Genomic DNA, 20,947 nt, shown 5'->3' with positions numbered 1-20,947 from the left:
ACAGTACAGGTGATACGATGATGGGGGGCGCAGGGCTGGAGACACAGTACAGGTGATATGATGGGAGAGCAATGCTGGAGACACAGTACAGGTGATATGATGGAGGAGAGCAATGATGGAGGCACAGTACAGGTGATATGATGGGGAGAGCAGTGCTAGAGGCACAGTACAGGTGGTATGATGGTGAGCAGTGCTGGAGGCATATTACAGGTGATATGATGGAGAGCAGTGCTGGAAGCACAGTACAGGTGATGTAACGGAGGGAGCAGTGCTGGAGACACAGTACAGGTGATATGATGGAGAGCAGTGCTGGAGGCACAGTACAGGTGATATGATGGAGAGCAGTGCTGGAGGCACAGTACAGGTGATATGACGGAGGGAGAAGTGCTGGAGACACAATACAGGTGATATCACAGAGGGAGCAGTGCTGAAGACACAGTACAGGTGATATGACGGAGGGAGCAGTGCTGGAGGCACAGTACAGGTGATATGATGGTGAGAGCGGTGCAGGAAACACAGTACAGGTGATATGATGGGGAGAGCAGTGTTGGAGGCACAGTACAGGTGATATTATGGGGAAAGCAGTGCTGGAGGCACAGTACAGGTGATATTATGGGGAGAGCAGTGCTGGAGACAGTACAGGTGATATGATGGGGAGAGCAGTGCTGGAGACAGTACAGGTGATATGATGGAGAGCAGTGCTGGAGGCACAGTACAGGTGATATGACGGAGGGAGCAGTGCTGGAGACAGTACAGGTGATATAATGGGGGTGGGAGCAGTGCTGGAGACACAGTATAGGTGATACGATGATGGTGCGCAGTGCTGGAGACACAGTACAGGTGATGTGACGGAGGGAGCAGTGCTGGAGATACAATACAGGTGATATGACGGAGGGAGCAGTGCTGAAGACACAGTACAGGTGATATGATGGAGAGCAGTGCTAGAGGCACAGTACAGGTGATATGATGGGGAGAGCAGTGCTGGAGACAGTACAGGTGATATGATGGGGGTGGGAGCAGTGCTGGAGACAGTACATGTGATATGATGATGGGGGCGCAGTGCTGGAGACACAGTACAGGTGATATGATGGAGGAGCAGTGCTGGAGACACAATACAGGTGATAATGACGGAGGGAGCAGTGCTGGAGACACAGTACAGGTGATATGACGGAGGGAGCAGTGCTGGAGACACAGTACAGGTGATGTGACGGAGGGAGCAGTGCTGGAGGCACAGTACAGGTGATATGATGGTGAGAGCAGTGCTGGAGACACAATACAGGTGATATTATGGGGAGAGCAGTGCTGGAGACAGTACAGGTGATATGATGGGGAGAGCAGTGTTGGAGGCACAGTACAGGTGAAATTATGGGGAAAGCAGTGCTGGAGGCACAGTACAGGTGATATTATGGGGAGAGCAGTGCTGGAGACAGTACAGGTGATATGATGGGGAGAGCAGTGCTGGAGACAGTACAGGTGATATGATGGAGAGCAGTGCTGGAGGCACAGTACAGGTGATATGACGGAGGGAGCAGTGCTGGAGACAGTACAGGTGATATAATGGGGGTGGGAGCAGTGCTGGAGACACAGTATAGGTGATAAGATGATGGGGCGCAGTGCTGAAGACACAGTACAGGTGATATGATGGAGGAGCAGTGCTGGAGACACAATACAGGTGATAATGACGGAGGGAGCAGTGCTGGAGACAGTACAGGTGATATGACGGAGGGAGCAGTGCTGGAGGCACAGTACAGGTGATATGATGGTGAGAGCAGTGCTGGAGACACAATACAGGTGATATGACGGAGGGAGCAGTGCTGAAGACACAGTACAGGTGATATGACGGAGGGAGCAGTGCTGGAGACACAGTACAGGTGATATGACGGAGGGAGCAGTGCTGGAGACACAATACAGGTGATATGACGGAGGGAGCAGTGCTGAAGACACAGTACAGGTGATATGACTGAGGGAGCAGTGCTGAAGGCACAGTACAGGTGATATGACGGAGGGAGCAGTGCTGGAGGCACAGTACAGGTGATATGACGGAGGGAGCAGTGCTGGAGGCACAGTACAGGTGATATGATGGTGAGAGCAGTGCAGGAAACACAGTACAGGTGATATGATGGGGAGAGCAGTGTTGGAGGCACAGTACAGGTGATATTATGGGGAAAGCAGTGTTTGGGGCACAGTACAGGTGATATTATGGGGAAAGCAGTGCTGGAGGCACAGTACAGGTGATATTATGGGGAGAGCAGTGCTGGAGACAGTACAGGTGATATGATGGGGAGAGCAGTGCTGGAGACAGTACAGGTGATATGATGGGGAGAGCAGTGCTAGAGGCACAGTACAGGTGATATGATGGAGAGCAGTGCTGGAGGCACAGTACAGGTGATATGACGGAGGGAGCAGTGCTGGAGACAGTACAGGTGATATAATGGGGGTGGGAGCAGTGCTGGAGACACAGTACAGGTGATACGATGATGGGGGCGCAGTGCTGGAGACACAGTACAGGTGATGTGACGGAGGGAGCAGTGCAGGAGACACAGTACAGGTGATATGACGGAGGGAGCAGTGCTGAAGACACAGTACAGGTGATATGATGGAGAGCAGTGCTGGAAGCACAGTACAGGTGATATGATGGGGAAAGCAGTGCTGGAGGCACAGTACAGGTGATATGATGGGGGTGGGAGCAGTGCTGGAGACAGTACATGTGCTACGATGATGGGGGCGCAGTGCTGGAGACATAGTACAGGTGATATGATGGAGGAGCAGTGCTGGAGACACAATACAGGTGATATGATGGAGGAGCAGTGCTGGAGACACAATACAGGTGATATGACGGAGGGGAGCAGTGCTGGAGACACAGTACAGGTGATATGACGGAGGGGAGCAGTGCTGGAGACACAGTACAGGTGATATGACGGAGGGGAGCAGTGCTGGAGACACAGTACAGGTGATATGACGGAGGGGAGCAGTGCTGGAGACACAGTACAGGTGATATGACGGAGGGGAGCAATGCTGGAGACACAGTACAGGTGATGTGACGGAGGGAGCAGTGCTGGAGACACAGTACAGGTGATACGATGATGGGGGGGCGCAGGGCTGGAGACACAGTACAGGTGATATGATGGGAGAGCAATGCTGGAGACACAGTACAGGTGATATGATGGAGGAGAGCAATGATGGAGGCACAGTACAGGTGATATGATGGGGAGAGCAGTGCTAGAGGCACAGTACAGGTGGTATGATGGTGAGCAGTGCTGGAGGCACATTACAGGTGATATGATGGAGAGCAGTGCTGGAAGCACAGTACAGGTGATATGATGGAGAGAGCAGTGCTAGAGGCACAGTACAGGTGATATGATGGGGAGAGCAGTGCTGGAGGCACAGTACAGGTGATATGATGGAGAGCAGTGCTGGAAGCACAGTACAGGTGATATGATGGAGAGCAGTGCTGGAAGCACAGTACAGGTGATATGATGGGGAAAGCAGTGCTGGAGACAGTACAGGTGATATGATGGGGGTGGGAGCAGTGCTGGAGACAGTACATGTGATACGATGATGGGGGCGCAGTGCTGGAGACATAGTACAGGTGATATGATGGAGGAGCAGTGCTGGAGACACAATACAGGTGATATGATGGAGGAGCAGTGCTGGAGACACAATACAGGTGATATGACGGAGGGGAGCAGTGGTGGAGACACAGTACAGGTGATATGATGGGGAGAGCAGTGCTAGAGGCACAGTACAGGTGATATGATGGGGAGAGCAGTGCTAGAGGCACAGTACAGGTGACATGATGGGGAGAGCAGTGCTGGAGGCACAGTACAGGTGATATGATGGAGAGCAGTGCTGGAGGCACAGTACAGGTGATATGACGGAGGGAGCAGTGCTGGAGACACAGTACAGGTGATACGATGATGGGGGCGCAGTGCTGGAAACACAGTACAGGTGATATGACGGAGGGGAGCAGTGCTGGAGACACAGTAAAGGTGATATGACGGAGGGGAGCAGTGCTGGAGACACAGTACAGGTGATGTGACGGAGGGAGCAGTGCTGGAGACACAGTACAGGTGATACGATGATGGGGGGCGCAGGGCTGGAGACACAGTACAGGTGATATGATGGAGGAGAGCAATGATGGAGGCACAGTATAGGTGATATGATGGGGAGAGCAGTGCTAGAGGCACAGTACAGGTGGTATGATGGAGAGCAGTGCTGGAAGCACAGTACAGGTGATATGATGGGGAGAGCAGTGCTGGAGACAGTACAGGTGATATAATGGGGGTGGGAGCAGTGCTGGAGACAGTACATGTGATACGATGATGGGGGCGCAGTGCTGGAGACATAGTACAGGTGATATGATGGAGGAGCAGTGCTGGAGACACAATACAGGTGATAATGACGGAGGGGAGCAGTGCTGGAGACACAGGGCCTGATTCAGAGCCGGACGCTATTTGCGGGCGGTCGTTCAGGAAAAGAGGGTGGCTATTCAAATGAACCGTTCGTTCTTTGCGGTCTGTTGACGCCTCCATGTCTGAACGAGCGAACAAACTTGCGGTCGTTTTTTGGATAACTACGCCCCCTGGCCGCTCGCATCCTACGTCATGTCCGCTATTTATTAGATTAATCGAGTACATCGACCAGCGTATGAACTGCTCGCTATTCTTGTGGTTGGTTTTTCCTACCACAATCTTGCGAGCAGTTCTGACTATAAAATAACCCAGTGACGTGGTCAATGACGCTGCTGTTTTAATTATGCACACCCTTAAAACGCCCGTTTTGACCTTTCAGCACGCCTGCATTCTAATCTCCACTCCCCGTTTTCAAGCACCTTCCCCTGTTACCACCCATATACGCCTCCTCCTGTCACTCAAAATAGCAGGCATTCGTTATTTAGCGAACAAACGATTTTCGGCCGCACTGACTGGTTCGCGCATGCATATTAAAATCCATACGCATGCGCAGTTGGGCAAACATCGCTCGGAACGAACGAGCGGCCGCTTACGAGCGGCTCTGAATCAGGCCCACAGTACAGGTGATATGACGGAGGGACAGTGCTGGAGGCACAGTACAGGTGATATGACAGAGGGAGCAATGCTGGAGACACAGTACAGGTGATATGATGGAGAGCAATGCTGGAGGCACAGTACAGGTGATATGATGGAGGATAGCAATAATGGAGGCACAGTACAGGTGATATGATGGAGGATAGCAGTGCTGGAGGCACAGTACAGGTGATATGATGGAGAGCAATGCTGGAGGCACAGTACAGGTGATATGATGGAGAGCAGTGCTGGAGGCACAGTACAGGTGATATGATGGAGGATAGCAATAATGGAGGCACAGTACAGGTGATATGATGGAGGATAGCAATGCTGGAGGCACAGTACAGGTGATATGATGGAGAGCAGTGCTGGAGGCACAGTACAGGTGATATGATGGAGGATAGTAGTGCTGGAGGCACAGTACAGGTGATATGATGGAGAGCAATGCTGGAGGCATAGTACAGGTGATATGATGGAGAGTAGTGCTGGAGGCACAGTACAGGTGATATGATGGAGGATAGCAGTGCTGGAGGCACAGTACAGGTGATATGATGGGGAGAGCAGTGCTGGAGACACAGTATAGGTGATATGATGGGGAGAGCAGTGCTAGCACAGGATGATGATGATGAGATACCCCGGAGAGTAGACAGAGAGACGCAGGATACAGAATGAGGGAGAGAGAACACAGGGACACACTATCCCTGTACACTCTGCTGCTATCAGATCTGCATAATTGCTATTAATCCCCTAGTACAGTCCCGACCCCGCTCACCTCCACTACGCCCCACTCCCGTTGAGACATCCCGGCTAAGCACACACGGGTGCAGCGAGGAAAGCAGCGCCTTCACCGACAACACACACTGTCCCGGATGTGCCGCTCAGAGTGGGGATAGTAGAGAAGAGAGCATCAGAGATAACCGGCCACTTCCCTGTGACTGCTCCCTACAGCGACCCCTGTGGCTGAGACGTACTAAACATGAACGTGTGGAGAGTGAGCCAGACATTTCCCCGCTGCCATGTGAAACTCAGTAGAGAGCATCAGGAATATTTCACGGAAGTCACTGATTGGTTATTTCACTGATATCATTTTATTATAATTATCAATTTGTATTTCTGTACTTTTGAGTAAGAAATTCTAAGTACTGAGACTAGCATTTGCATATTAATGCAGTTGCAGATCTGAAAGAAATCTCAGCCACGCATGCATTGGGGTTCACCTCTGAACCAGACTCTCTGGGCCTGATTTAGACCCGCTCGCAAGCGAGTTGATGGTGGCCCAGTTCACATGCGTACAACGGAACCGGCTCCGTCGTGCGCATGCGCGAGGCCCGGATAGCGACGGGCAAGCCGTCGCCCCTGGTCTCGTACCAAAGGGGGCGTGCTGTTGATGGTGAGTGACAGCATGCCCCCTTTGGTGGGTGTGCTGGGGGCGTGGCTGTCCAGATGGAGGCGTTCCCATGGGAACGCCTACCGTCTGGGGGCCGGCCCCAATGACATCACAAGCGATGTCAGTGGGAGTGCTTTCTGCTCTGTTTGAGCCGAAAGCACTCCAGGGCTTGCGGCAACGAGACCCTACCACAAGGGTGTCGTCGCAAGCCCGATGGTCTTGACCATCCTGGCCGCTCGATAAATCAGGAAGGACTGCCCTGATTCAGAGCGAGCGCTCTGTGAGAGCGTCAGGCTCTGAATCAGGGCCTCTGTTCTAAAGATTTCCCATATATTTTTTAATAACTGTGCAGTATTACTGTGCTGTTTGCTCTCTAATCTTTTTCTCACATAAGGCCTCATTTTAAGCTGGGTACACAGACGATTTTTTGAACGATTTGGCCGATTCTGACGGATCAGAATGACAAATTGTTCAAATCGTCAAGTGTGTACGCACTATGCGCACTAACGTGGCGTCATCCATCGCATCTTCACCCGGTGCGGGGAGGGACGTGGGGCGGCTGCCGAAAATGGGGTGTGGTCACATGGGAAGGGGCGTGGTCACGAACCCCCTATTATTTTGGGGGAAAGGGGGGTGCAGGAGGTCCCTGTGTGGAGTGCCAGCCGGCTCCCTCAGTGTCAGGAGCTGAGTGCTGCACTTAAGCTCCTGTCAGTGAGGGGAAGACTGCACCTTGGTGTTACCCCTTGGCGGGTGACACCCGGGTGCAGACTGCACCACCCACACCCCCCTTGTGACGCCACTAGACCAGGTGATATGTTAACATTATACAGTTAATGATCTAACCACCAAACGATGCCGTTTGGAAGATTGCACAGTGTATGCACTAAATCATTTATCAGGGAGTTCAAGGGAAATCTGGACGACCATCGCATCGTTTGCTGATCGTCTAGTTTTAGAAATGGATGCACATTAATTTGTTTCACGAAGTCTATGTATTTCCATACTGTGAGCAACAAAAGTGCATACATATATTTTAGCATATTGTTGACTTGGGAGCATGGGTGGGCAACCATGGGATACAATTAAGGACAGGTTCATCTTAACTGCAACATTATTAGATATTTACGCATCCCCAGTTACACCTTTTAGGAGGAATATTTCTTGCAGGTACTTTCATTTTGTTCAGCGGCATAGTGTAGCGCCAAATCAAGCGTGACATGAGGGCCCCACCACAGTACTGAAGTGTGTCTGGGAAGATGGTATGACCAGCATGTGGGGGACATTTAAAGTAAAAACGTAAACCCAGGAAGGGCAGTGTTAGGCTGGGACATGAAATGCTAGCCGATGGAAAACATGGAAACATGCAAGGGAAGCAGCACTTAGCCTAGTAAAATGCACGGTTGGGGCCCTGCCCTTAGTAACTGCTTGTTTTATTTTAGCCACGCACACAGCGATGAGCGAAATGCATAAGCTGTGACCCATCTCATAAGGTGGCAAGGATTGGGAGCAAGGCACTACAAATCATAGCATCGCGCCCCCAGGAGAAGTGAGCAAACTGGAGGAGGGTTGCCCACTGTCACAGAAGCCAGAAGAATTTCCCCAAATTCATGCCTACTTTTGGTATTGTCAGCATGCAGGTATACTTACCCACCGAGACAGCTCTTCCAATATAGAGCTATCCCGGGCATGAAAATACTTTCAAGTTTATGATCGAGTCTAAATGCACATGAAACAACTGTTGTGATTGGTTGCAAAATGCATCAGTGTTTGTCTTCAGAAAGTGGTTCTATGCATGCGCACCACTGATTTCTCCTCACTGTATACCTCACACAATATTAGTCTCATATCTACTGCTGCCCATTTGTATTGTGACACCGTCACACATTCCTGACAGTGGATTACCACCACAGAGCCCTACTACCACACAGCTCGACTGGCAGAGTCACAAGTCCCCAGGATGCGGTACATTTATTCAAATACAAACACTTTACATTCTGGAGTGGTGAAAGGGCTAATTAGCCCACATGTGCATATGCTCCTATCCATTCTCTGTTATGAGTGATTCTGAGCCTGCAGAACCAACTTGCTGAGTACTTCACCTATAACATCACACTTTTCCGTTACTACTATGGTTCACTAGTATTTGGCTGCCACCAGGACTTAGTAGTGCAGGCTCAAGAACACAGATACATATATTTAAATGGAACAGGACACTTCAAACATGACTAAATGGCAAAGGAAACTTTAAGCACTAGCTAAATGTACTATTAAACTAGATGGCACCAGGCACTTAATGCATTAGCTAAATATGCCAACTAAATAGGAATAACTAGATAAAACTATATATAGAAAACAGCTAACCAAATCTTCAGAATAGCTCTGGTAATTACACTGAAGAATGGGCTACCAGATTTTCTGAATAGTACAAATAATTGCATTGCAGGAGCATGCTGGGCAGATGTTTAAAATTATCACAAGTAATTTGTACAGTTGAGAAATGCTAATAGGTAACAGGTTTTCTGCAGAGCACAGATATTTGCATTGTAGAGAAATGCTGGCCATCTCTTCCAGATAGAACAGGTAATATCCACAGTAGAAAAATGCTGAACATATCTTCCAAATATTTCAAGTAGCGAAATGCTAGCAGGTAGCTGGTCTTCTGCATAGCACAGATAAGTGCACAGTAGACAATTGTTGGCCAGATCTTCCAAATAGCACAGATGATTTACACAGTAATGAGACAGTGGGCAGATCTTCTGAATAACCCAGATTAATTGCACTGCGGAGAAATGCTGATCTTCGAAATAGCACAAATAAACAAACTCCACAATGTAGCATAGACAAGGTTTTCAAGTAAACACCTAGACTAAAGCTGGTCACACACTAGACCAGTGGTTCTCAAACTTGGTCCTCAGGACCCCACACAGTTCACTTTTTCCAGGTCACCCAGCAGGTGCACAGGTGTATTCATTACTCACTGACATGTTTTAAAAGATCCACTGGTGCAGCTAATTATTTCACTGGTAATTATGTGAGGAGACCTGCAAAACATGCACTGTTTGGGGTCCTGAGGACCGAGTTTGAGAACCTGTGCACTAGACCAGTGGTTCTCAAACTTGGTCCTCAGGACCCCACACAGGTCAAGTTTTCCAGGTCACCCAGCAGTTGCCCAGGTGAATTCATTACTCATTGACACATTTTAAAAGATCCACAGGTGAAGCTAATTATTCAGATTGTGATTCTGTGAGGAGACCTGGAAAATGAGGACCGAGTTTGAGAACCTGTGCACTAGACCAACTTACATCCAACCATCCAACTTGTTGATTGGTTGGAATGAAAATCTGGTAAGGTATGAAACTAAATGAGAATCAGCAATTTGCTCCCAAACACCGGAAAATGGACAAAAACTGTTGTTTGAACAAATTGTTTAGGTCAAACATTTAACAAACTTGTCTGATGATCATTTTCATCTGTTTTCTGGCATTTAGGAGCAAATTGGTGATCATCATTTACTCCCATACGTTACCAGATTTTCATTCCAACCAATCAACTAGTTGGCTGGTTGGATGAAAGTTGGTCTAGTGTGTGACCAGCTTTACAGGATTATACTGATTACAACCCACAAAGGAGTGCCAAAGGGAAATCCCTGAAAATACTGAATAGCCAATCATCACAGGTGCAGAAACCAGCAAGGCTCTGAACTCAGCTGCAGCAATCAAGATTCAGGACACAGCACAGCACAATGAACTGATTGGTTGCCAGGAGACTGATTAAAGCCACTAGAGCTAACCTCACCAGGAGCTGCTTAACTGTGCTTCTTTCGGATTTTAACATTCTCACATAGACTATGATACGTGAATTATGATTACTTATGAAGTGAGTTAAATACAAGGTCGACCTGTGGCTTCATTCTGTGTTTTTTTTTTTGCATCTAACCCACTATCAACACTGTGGTCCTGATACTGAGATGCATGTAATGCCCGTCATTGTTGCGATCCTATATGCAGTGGATTTGTGAAAATATGCTAATGATTCAGCTTTCGTCTTGTGCACATAGATGCTCACCTCCGGCGTCTCACATCTGCTGCTTACATACAAAAGCGAAAACATCAGTCGTACCTCTGAGCAAGCCTATGCTGTCTCAGAATGAGTGTCTCACCTAAGATGCCGGGACCTTTACAGCTGCGTAGGAATTTGCAGAGACTCACTAGGTCATGCCAAAAAATTTAGTCCCGACACGCTAACGTTTTTCTAGCTACCTCACGTTACCCCCTCCAAACACTGACTACCTGTCACTCACTTTGTGAACAAATCCTCTCTGAGACCACTGTGACTAACCAATAGCTTTGCATGTGCAGTGCAGCTTTGGTACATGTGCAGTAGCAAAAAAAGCTCCACTAACACTTACAAAAAATAAAAACCTAATCCGCTGACATTAATCAGGGATGTGTCTTCAGATTGGAGAAAAACATAATGTTAAAAATCCCTGATTTGCCAATCCCGCTATTTTTTTGGTTGGGTTCAGCGAATTTACAAAATGTTGGATTTCCCCGATTCCCTGACGCCAACAGAATGGGGAATTGGAATTGTAGATGTATGGGCCCCATAATTTTCCAGTGATAATTGTTTAGAAGTGGATTTATCTTCTATGCAGTTTATTTCTGAGTGTACACAGCTTTTTTGATACAAGTACATTCAGCTTCCAGTAGTCAAGAATTTCTCCTTTCATTCATGTTATTTTAACAATTGGTTTTTTTTAATTGGTACTTAATGGAGAATATCCAAAATGGGTACCCAATTTTTGTAGTAAAAATTACTGCACACATTGCAACTATTTTGTTTATTATCCCACGGGTTTGGGTGTTCCTGCGGTATCCAAATGAAACTAGATAGTCATGGTAATTTTACTACAAATAACTGCATATAAAAAAAAAATAGTTCCTAAAAAATGTTTTTAAAAAATTTGGTAACAGAAATTATGTTTATTACTGTCCCAAAGAAAAATATATTGTTCTTTAAAAATGCATTAAATGCCTGATTAGTGACATTTTTTTAAAGCAAAAAAAATATAAAAAGCAAACAAAGTAAATGAAGAATGCAACAAAACAAAGTTGAAAAAAAAGGTGATTTGGGGGTAATTTTATGTACAATTTAAAAACAAAATGTAAAAAATTATACAAATATAAGTTTTTATTTAAATAAATAGTTTCATTAAATTTGGTGTGGATACAATAACAAAAAAGTGAATTTTGGGGTCATTTGAGCCCATTTTGTTAGTCATAAGGGAATGGGGTATCTTAGGGGTTCTGAGGAAAGACCCATCATTTTAAACATAAAATTCCTGACTTTTGCACCTGCTGGTGGACTGCAAGAAAAAAGCGTTATTTATTTTTATTGAAATTAACACGGCTGATTTTTTTACCCTGGCAATTGGAAAGTAGGAAAAACCTTGCGGCTGTGGGAAAAACCTAACGCTGCATGGTTTTTAAAACTACTGCTCCCAACTGAATATGCCTCTATGTCTGCTAAATAATATTATATGTATTGTATTTACATGTTATTGAACTATATCATCTGAGTAATTTATACTATCTTTAGCGTTCCTTCTGCTTTTTTATCCAGCAAAAAGATTGCTCAATTATGTTACACAGCAAGGGTTGTAGGATGTATCAGACCTTTAAACAATATTTCCTTATCAATAGACCACAACCCTTAAACCATGTTTAGTTGCAAGAGCATACCTGAAGTCCTTGCAGGATTTGATAGATCCAGAACTGCACATGATCATCTATCAGCATTTGATATTATATAATAATATTATATAATATTGTTAAGGTCCACACCCCATTTGATTTGTCACCGGACATACACTACATCATTCAATTTCTTAAAGGATATTAGGCCTGAATCAGAGACGGTCGCAAATGGTGACACAGCTGCGATCCCGTACTCAGTGGATGTGCGAAAATATGCAAATGTTGCAGCTGCCGGGACCTGTATTAAGATGCCCACCAGCGGTGTCTCGGATCTGTCGCTTGTGTACAAAGGGCTTGATTCAGAGATGGTTGCTAATGCAGCCGCGCTTGCAGAATGGTTGCAAAAAAATGCAAATGCTAATCTCAGCCTTCCTATTGTGCTCCACTGTGTGATGGAGCATAAGAACGGTAAGTTGCCCACTTTCAGGTTGCATTGTCTGTGCATTTGCAATGGAGTTTGTAAACACACCAACATTGATGTAACATCGGTTGTACCATCGCCAGTTGTGGTAGCATTGTATTTGTGATTGGGAACGCAGCAGCATTCCCAGACACACCCGTAACACTACCCTGACATGCCCATGAAACAGCCCCTTTTTACAAACACTTAGGTCACCTACCAGTCTCCACCCTGAAACGCCCAGGGATTGCCAACCCATTCTCAAATGTTAGCTATTTCATACGTTGCAAACAGGATAGGACACTTGGGTTTGTGCGAGTGCAGTAAGGGATTCCTGGACTTTTTGCACATGCGCACTAGCAAAACATTGCTCAATTACATGAACATCAGAATAGCATCCATCTCTGAATCTGGCCCAAAGACGCAACCATCAGATGCACATTGGTCGATCATTGAAACTGAGACACCGGAGCCTTTGCAACTGCACAGGGGATCGCAGGCGCAGGCTGGGACACACCCTGAAAACGGCTGCGACATGCCTGCGTTTGAGTCGCCAACCCCCATTATTGCCCACAAACGGTCCCTGCCTGTCAATCACTTTGTGAATACTCACTGCGACTGGCTCTGCAGGACCATTGCGGCACATGCCCAATGTGACTTATATGCATGAGCAGCAGCAAAAAATCATTAATTTGAAAAAATTTCTTTATTGTGACCGTCTCTGAATCAAGCTGTTAGATGGGGTAAAAACATCTAAGATAGGTAGCAGCATTTGCAGTTGATGCTGCGTCTTTTGGCACAGCCATTACTGCCTCTTTACTGTATGTCAAATCAATGCGGCAGATGTTTGGTGTCCTATTGAGATGTCCAGCGACTACAGTGCAAATCTGCCGATGTGCGTACAAAGACGTGTTATCAGCGAACCATTGGCCACACCATCGTATATTACACATGCCTCTGGCAGGCGCAGATGGTCCAATGGACCATGGGTGTCAGTGAACATCTCAAACGCATGCGCACACCGACACGAATATTTTTACTGGCATCTACCTATGAATCACCCCCAAAGTTCCCTATAGATACACTTGACCTGGATGATAGAATTAAATGGACGTTAAAGCTTTTTTACTGCCACATGCTGTCCTGTCTTCATATCAGATGCTAAACACAGCTCTAAGCCCTGGCACCCGGGACACATACCCGCAACTCCACCTCTAGCTTTGCCTATGGAAAAGTGTCCCTGGAAACTATTCTAAATTGTGTCAGCTATATTTTTAATGCTTAAAACAGACGTAAGTATCAAACAGCACTTTCAGAATGTTCAGTCCGTAGTTTTTATAGTACTGATATCAATTCACATGAGGCATGGAAACCACCATCGCTGTATTATAAGAAGAAGGTGTAATATTCAGTAGGATTCTCATTGCCAGATCAGAAAGACATTGTAGATTTTGGGGGTGATAGAATGAAAGGACAGTAAAATCTCACAGGATGACAGTTTGCAACTCACAGGATCAGCAGCTGGATCACGTGGCTTTATTGCAACCCGGGGCCTGATTCAGGCCCGGATGGTATTGCACAACCGCAAGTGAATGTGGTGATACCATCCAGCAAATACTAAAATACTGCAGGAGGCGTCTATATAGTAGTGATTCCCAACCTCGGTCCTCAAGGCACACTAACGGTCCTGGTTTTAGTGATATCCATAATTATGCACAGACAGTTTAATCCAAATACCTGAGGTACTAATTAAGTCACTTGTGCTCAAGTATGGCTATCCCTAAAACCTGGACTGTTAGTGTGCCTTGAGGACCGTGGTTGGGAACCCCTGGTCTATAGGAAACAGACGCCTCCTGTTAGCAATAGTTATTTGAGTGCAGTGTCCGTAGACGCTGCCTCTGATGGCGGCACCACTGGCCAATCTGAGCTTCAGCTTATTCATGCTAGCGGCCTGCGAGGCCAGGAAATGTGCATCCACCGACGCAGACACTGGCACTCTTGAAAAACGTCAGCAACACGTCCAGGCTCCGGGAACGCTGGCCTGGCACCCCCCCCCCCCGATCCGCCCCCCAAATGCTGCAACGTGTCAATCATGCTGTGGCTTGGGGTTTCTCTGTGTGAGATGGCAGGTCTTGTGCATGCGCAGTTTTCAGATAATTGGAAAACTGCAAGAATACTCGCAACATTGTCGGGGTCTGTATCAGTCCCCTTGGTCAGATACCTGATAGTGGTCATCTTCTGGACAAATTGTTCTGCCCTCCCTAATACTGATGCTTTTTATTTCTGTCTTTGCGTTGGAGTAAAACACAATGCAGATATGCACGCAGTTCGCCAATGTTGTAAGTACTGCGCATGCGTCCGAGTGACACTTCACATGCATCCTCATTGTTACCGCAGAATGTGACGCAGAATGAATTTGGGTGCAAGGAGTGTGGATTTTTAATGGGCCTTCCTGGGAGGTAACATGGGGGTGGTTAGGCAGACGCAGATGTTTTCAGACAGAGAAATTGCACCTACCGTAGGGCTGGTGTAAGTTTCCATAGTGCACCGATGTGCATCCTATAGTGTATCCGATGTGCGTCTAGTGATGAACTGAGATGAATTTACACAGGTGCAAGGCGCTGCATGTGGGCGTCGCAGTTTTAAAGAAATTGGTAGCTGCATTAGCATAAAGATGCAGATGCAACTGTGGCAAAATACACAGCCGCACCTGCTTCCGATATTCCTTGGCAGTCTTTTATCTTCTAAAAAATAAAATGTACAGTAACGTTTATCCACAGTAACTTAAGCTTGTCGTTTTCATGCAAAGTCTTTGTTTCCTTCACTTTGTTGCTCTCTGTCTAGACACGATTTAAGAACCGTAGCAATAGTGTCCTGCTCAAACATTTTATTCCTCCCACACATTCTGCTCTTGGATAATATACCTTTTAAAGAGCTTCTGCCACGACAACGTGAGACGCTTGGCATTATTCTCTCCCATCCTTACTAGATCCATCCATGCCAGCACACATTGTCAGACTTGTGAGAGTTATCCCAACATGAATGTTCATGTTTTATAACCTCCTAGAAGAAGGAACACAAATAGACTGGGAATTGCTTAATTAATTACTGTTTTTAATATAGCACATACGGTATGTGTTTTGATAAAGCATTTTAGTAGAATAATCAGGAAGCAGGTTGCCTAGTCCACCTGTTTTGAACAGGTTGGGTATAATATCCCGGCTGTCGGGATGCCGCTGGTCAGTATACCGACATCCAGAATCCCGACACTCATAGGGAAGACAGGTAAGTGTTTTCCTAACCCCTACTCTAACCCTCCCTCCCCAGTGTCTAACCCTAACCTCCCCCCTAGTGCCTAAGCCTAACCTCCCAGTCCCCGCACCCTAAACCTAACACCACCTCCCCGGTGCCTAAACCTAACCCCCCCCCCAGTGCCTAAACCTAGCCTCCTCCTCCCCACACCCTAATCCTAACCCTCCCTCCCCAGTGCCTAATCTTCCCCCTAGTGCCTAACCCCGCACCCTAACACCCCGACTTGTCAGGATTTCGGCACCGGTATTCAGACCGTCGACATCCCGCAACCCGGGATGCTGACTACATCCCGTTTTGAACAAGGGGCCTACTTCAGTGTTGCACGCAAACACAATGGTTTGTGCACAACACCGATACTGCGCATGTGCTGGTCTCCCTCTGCGATATCTCTTGCAGTTCCCCCAAGCCACGGCCTGATTGATTGGCTGGGGCTATTTGGGGTTGGGGAGCGAGCAGGGCTGGCCTTTGTTCCAGAAAACGAGGACGTGTCGCAGACGTTATCTGGGATGGGAATCCTGAGGCAGACTTCCGGCCCTCGGCTATGGATCTGCAAGGGGCAATCTAGGTAACCTCAGGGTTGGTCACATTGCCGAATGTCTCACAGAAGATCCATTGCTGCATCTTAGGACACAGCACTCGGATCCGCGATGCAGTCAGGAGGCTTCAATTTAAGCTACTTGCTGCATTGCAGGTAAGCAGATGTGCAATACCATACGACCATACAACTCAGAATCAGGCCCAATACTATTAAGGGATGTGGGTAACAGCTTTCAGCTTAAGGCTGGTAGTTCCTTGGGACGGGAGAAAATTTTATTTTTGGGGTCCCACTTTCCGAGGAATTCCAGCCCTGGGCTGACCAGTTAATGTGACGGCAGGGGGACCCCACGCTGTGTGGCATTATCCCCCCGGCTGGTTCAGCCTGGTGCTGGTTATTGGAGAATAGGGGGAACCCCATGCCATTTTCCCCCATTTTCTCCAATGCTAGGCCAGTTTAAGAGGTCCGGGACTGGTTATTGATTTGGTGGTGGTGGAGACCCACACATTTTTTTTAACAATTTGTTAACTTTTTCACATAATGAAGCCTGCGCAGTTCATGAAGATCTGTGAGTGCTTCTCCCAAACTTGCCTACCTCAGGCAGGTCTATTGTTTGGGCAGGTTTCCTGTTATTTTGAGTTGTTGTTTTTGGTCAGTTGTAAAAACCAACCATTAGTAAATCTGCAGTTTCTATTCTCTATGGGGAAAAATTGATTGTTGGTCCAATGTTCTAAAGTCCGGTTTTAGGTAGTCGAATTTGACTTTAGTAAATGTCCGATTTGCAAAATTGAAAGAAAATTGACCAAAAAAACTAAAACAACCTTTGGTAAATTTACCCCTTAAACTTTCTTGGGAGATGACGTATGCAGGAAATTTGAGAAATCTACCAGTAGGAGATTGCGAAATGCGTCCTTTAGCTACCCTATCAGCAACACTTGCACTATAAGGACCTCTGTGGTATCTTCACCTAATTTTAGGCCCATTTATATTATATGCTAACAGGATAATTGGAGGAAGATAAATTTATTTCCACAGTGTTCCTGACTATATCTGCTGACTTATTTAAATTTAAGGCCTACAAATGTATGCTACTATCTAACTGTTTTATAGCTACGGTACTTATTGTTTTTTTTAATAAATGTTGTTTTGTATTCTATCTGTTTAGTAATTGAATAATGTTGAAAGGCCTTTGGGCCAATGGTATGCTGTTTTTCTTTGTATGTAAGAAATAGTTTTTTTATATTCCTAAATTGGCACTTTTATAATTTATAATAAAATGTTTGCAGAGATCCTGTTTTATTTGCATCTTGTGTTCTTGAAGATTGTCAGTACATATTAGGCTGGCCATTGCAAACTGTTCAAGAAATCCAGTAGGACGTGTTTAATGAAGTGCTGGTATGTTGCACATGCATTATAGAGGCTGAAGAGCAGCAGTTGTAAACTCTCTGCAGATTTACCTTCTTTGCAGATTACAATCCTTCCAGTAACTCAGCAATCCATGCAATCTCAGTTTGTAATAGTTACTTTATTATGGGGCTGATTCAGCAGAGGATGCAGTTACAGAAACTAACGCAGATTCCTGATTATTGGGAATCTGCGCATGCACAAGACCCGTTCTGCGTATGTGCAGAATGGATCCTGCAAGATCACACGCAGCCTCCGCAATGCCTCTGCCTGATTGACAGGCAGAGGCGTTTGCTGGGTAGGGGCGGCCTGGGTTCCCAGAAATGGGGGTATGTGACCTTGGTCACAGTGCTGGGATCACAGATGCAGCAGGGAGGTATCAGACATTTGCATTTTAGCAGGATGGAATTGCAAAGCCACTTGCGTGCGGCTTTGCAATTCTGTCCACTGCTGAATCAGGCCCTAAGTTTATTGTAGTCAAGACAGGAGATAATGTTATTTTTGATTTCTTCCCAAAATAAAGTCTGCTCCAACAACACAGGTTGAAGGCTGCATAAACCTTTCAACTGTTTCCTACTGGTATTTTCTGGGAACTGTTAACTGGTTCAGAGAGAGTAAAAATATGACAAAAAGATGTTCCCGGCATAAGTACAGTGGGACAATCATAATGTCTACCGATAGGCAGGTGATCCACATTCTTCTTTTTGCAGACATCTCGAAACTCATTGTTGAGGAGGCAGTTCCTGCAATTGTGTAACCCTAGAGTCCCACAAGGAAATCAGATTCTGCCTCAGATGGCAACATTGATAAAGAAAGTTAAAGCCTTGTCTTCCAATTAAAAGAAGTATAGTAAATAAGAAATCATGGGATTCCAAGGATAACAGGGAGCAGTGAGAGATATAGGCTGAAAACAGATGGTTTTGCAATGTCTGCTAGCATTTCTATCTTGTAAGTAATAAAGCTCAGAGGTGGATTATTCACAATTTGCATTATGATAGGTGATACAGTACTTTACACCGGGACAAGATGTGTCAACATCTATAATAAGCGAGAAAGCGTGTCTCCTTGTCTGTGCGTCTGTTTGTCCTTTTTGCCCGGCCAGAGTTTTGGACCTAGCTCCATCAAATTTGGCATGGTGGTCTACTTTGACCAGGATTAAGTTTTTGCCTAGGTTTGAACTTCGCCAGGGCCACACACTGTCACACAATCCCTAAAAATGGGGCCACTTTTAAATTACACAAGTCCTGGGGCTGGCTTCAGGGGAAACTGGCAGTCTGTGAGAAATCTACAAAAGTATCCCTTTTACTTCAGTCTGAACAAACTTGATGACTCACGCCAGTTCATATTAAATCCAGAGCCTATGTGTTTGCATGTAAGTAGAACTATGTTGGCCACATAGCAAGATCTTAAAAGGCCTCTCCCCACATACATTTGCCCCCACACAGAGCCCATTCATGTTATGCTACACAGACCCCATGCAGGTTATGCCACACAGCCCATTCAGGTTATGCCACACCCTTATACACATTATGCCACACAGTAGTAGTGCCCCTAATACATCATGCCACATGGTAATGCCCCTTACACATTATACCACACAATAATGCCCTTTACAGATTATGCCACATAGTAGTAGTGCCCCATATAACACATTATTCCACACAATAGTAGTGCCCCTTACACATTATTCTCCCTCCCAGCAACTCACCTCCCCATGTCCCTCCAGCAGCCAATCGGAGCTTGCGGACCGGCAGGCAATCAGGAGCTGCCACTGCTGATTGGCTGCTGGTTTGCGAACTGTGATTGCCTCACGACTAGCGGTACTGTCTCTCCATGACTGGTTTCCAGTGCGCCAGCTGTAAGCAGGTGGCAGGCCGGCACCAAATCAACATCGCTGACACCTGGGCCCCCCTAACTGGACCGGCCCACCTTTTATGCATGACTGGATGCACAGGGAGTGGCGGGCCACAGAGGCAACTCGGGCATCATAGCACCCTTGCACGCCATTGCTTGCATGCATGTTAGCAAACAGTGGGGTCCTTTTCAGGATTAATGGAATGGGGTTATAGGCGAGGACAATGTAAACAAATAAAGGCTGCAGGTTTGCTTCAGGGTCCAATCTTCAACACGGGCAACGTCGAGTATCACAGCTAGTAATTAATAAGTGCAGTAGTAGAGATGATGGGCCATATGTAATAGGGTGAGAGATTAGCAGTAAACTCTCACACTTTTTAAACTCGGCCAATGTAATAGAGTCTGAGAACATGCAAACTCATGTTTTTAGACTCAAAAAACTCTCACGATTTAAATTCTCATCCAGATGCTTTCCCATTTTGAAGATAAAACTCGACCAATGTAACAGTGTGAGAGGTTACTGCTAAACTCTTACATTTTCTAAACTCTCACCCTATTACATTTGGCCCAATATGTGTTTTGTCCTTTAGTTATAAATGACAGCAGTAGATTGGGATTTAATCATGACCAAATTATCTGTATCTTCTGTAGGGGTGTCACTGGGAAGATGGTGCCTCGGAAGAGTAGAGACCTGCTGGCTGGCACAAGGTAAGTATACTATGGGTGCAGAGAGTGCGGTGCAGGGCCACCCATTATAAATACGCCTATGTACAGTAAGTTAGCTATGGCACATAGTGTAGTTTGCTAAAATTTGCTAAAAGCAGCAGCATACGGATCTGCATGAGACTCAGAATCAGGCCCATTGTTGAGAGCATTTTGTGAGCAGGAAGATTAGCGATGGAAGTACAGGACTAATTTTAAAATGTAATTTATAATATTTTTGTATTGATGTTCCAAATTAATGAAAACTCAATAACAATAATATGGAAAATCTTAAATTGTAAGCATTTTCTGGCTAATAAAATCCATAACTAGTGTTTGATTACTCAATTGTCACCTGTAATCACAAATTCCAGCACAAGGTGGCGCCAGTTACCTAGTACTAGAAATTTAACAAATCCATTGAGATTCTTTTGGCAATGGATATAATACAGTTTTATAGTTATAAAAATAGTATTTGCCTTGCATAGCATTATAAATTTGAGAATACTTTGTCCAATTACATGTTGTTTTATAATATGTCACTTGCATGTT

At 46.0% G+C, this 20,947-nt stretch overlaps 1 protein-coding gene across 1 annotated transcript in view; it reads right to left on the bottom strand.

Annotated features, from left to right (window-relative positions):
- The window catches only part of PLRG1 (pleiotropic regulator 1), a 51,132-nt gene extending 45,150 nt beyond the window's left edge, over positions 1-5,982 (bottom strand). Inside the window, exon 1 of the mRNA XM_088475316.1 lies at positions 5,818-5,982. Coding sequence (XP_088331442.1) covers positions 5,818-5,847 — 30 coding nt within the window. The 5' untranslated portion in view covers positions 5,848-5,982. The remainder of the gene's footprint in view (positions 1-5,817) is intronic.
- Positions 5,983-20,947: the final 14,965 nt, after the last annotated feature.

The sequence above is a fragment of the Taudactylus pleione genome, unplaced genomic scaffold (assembly GCF_031769625.1).
Source record: "Taudactylus pleione unplaced genomic scaffold, aTauple2 ptg000170l, whole genome shotgun sequence".
Lineage (NCBI taxonomy): Eukaryota > Metazoa > Chordata > Amphibia > Anura > Myobatrachidae > Taudactylus > Taudactylus pleione.
This window is presented reverse-complemented; position numbering and strand designations above follow the sequence as displayed.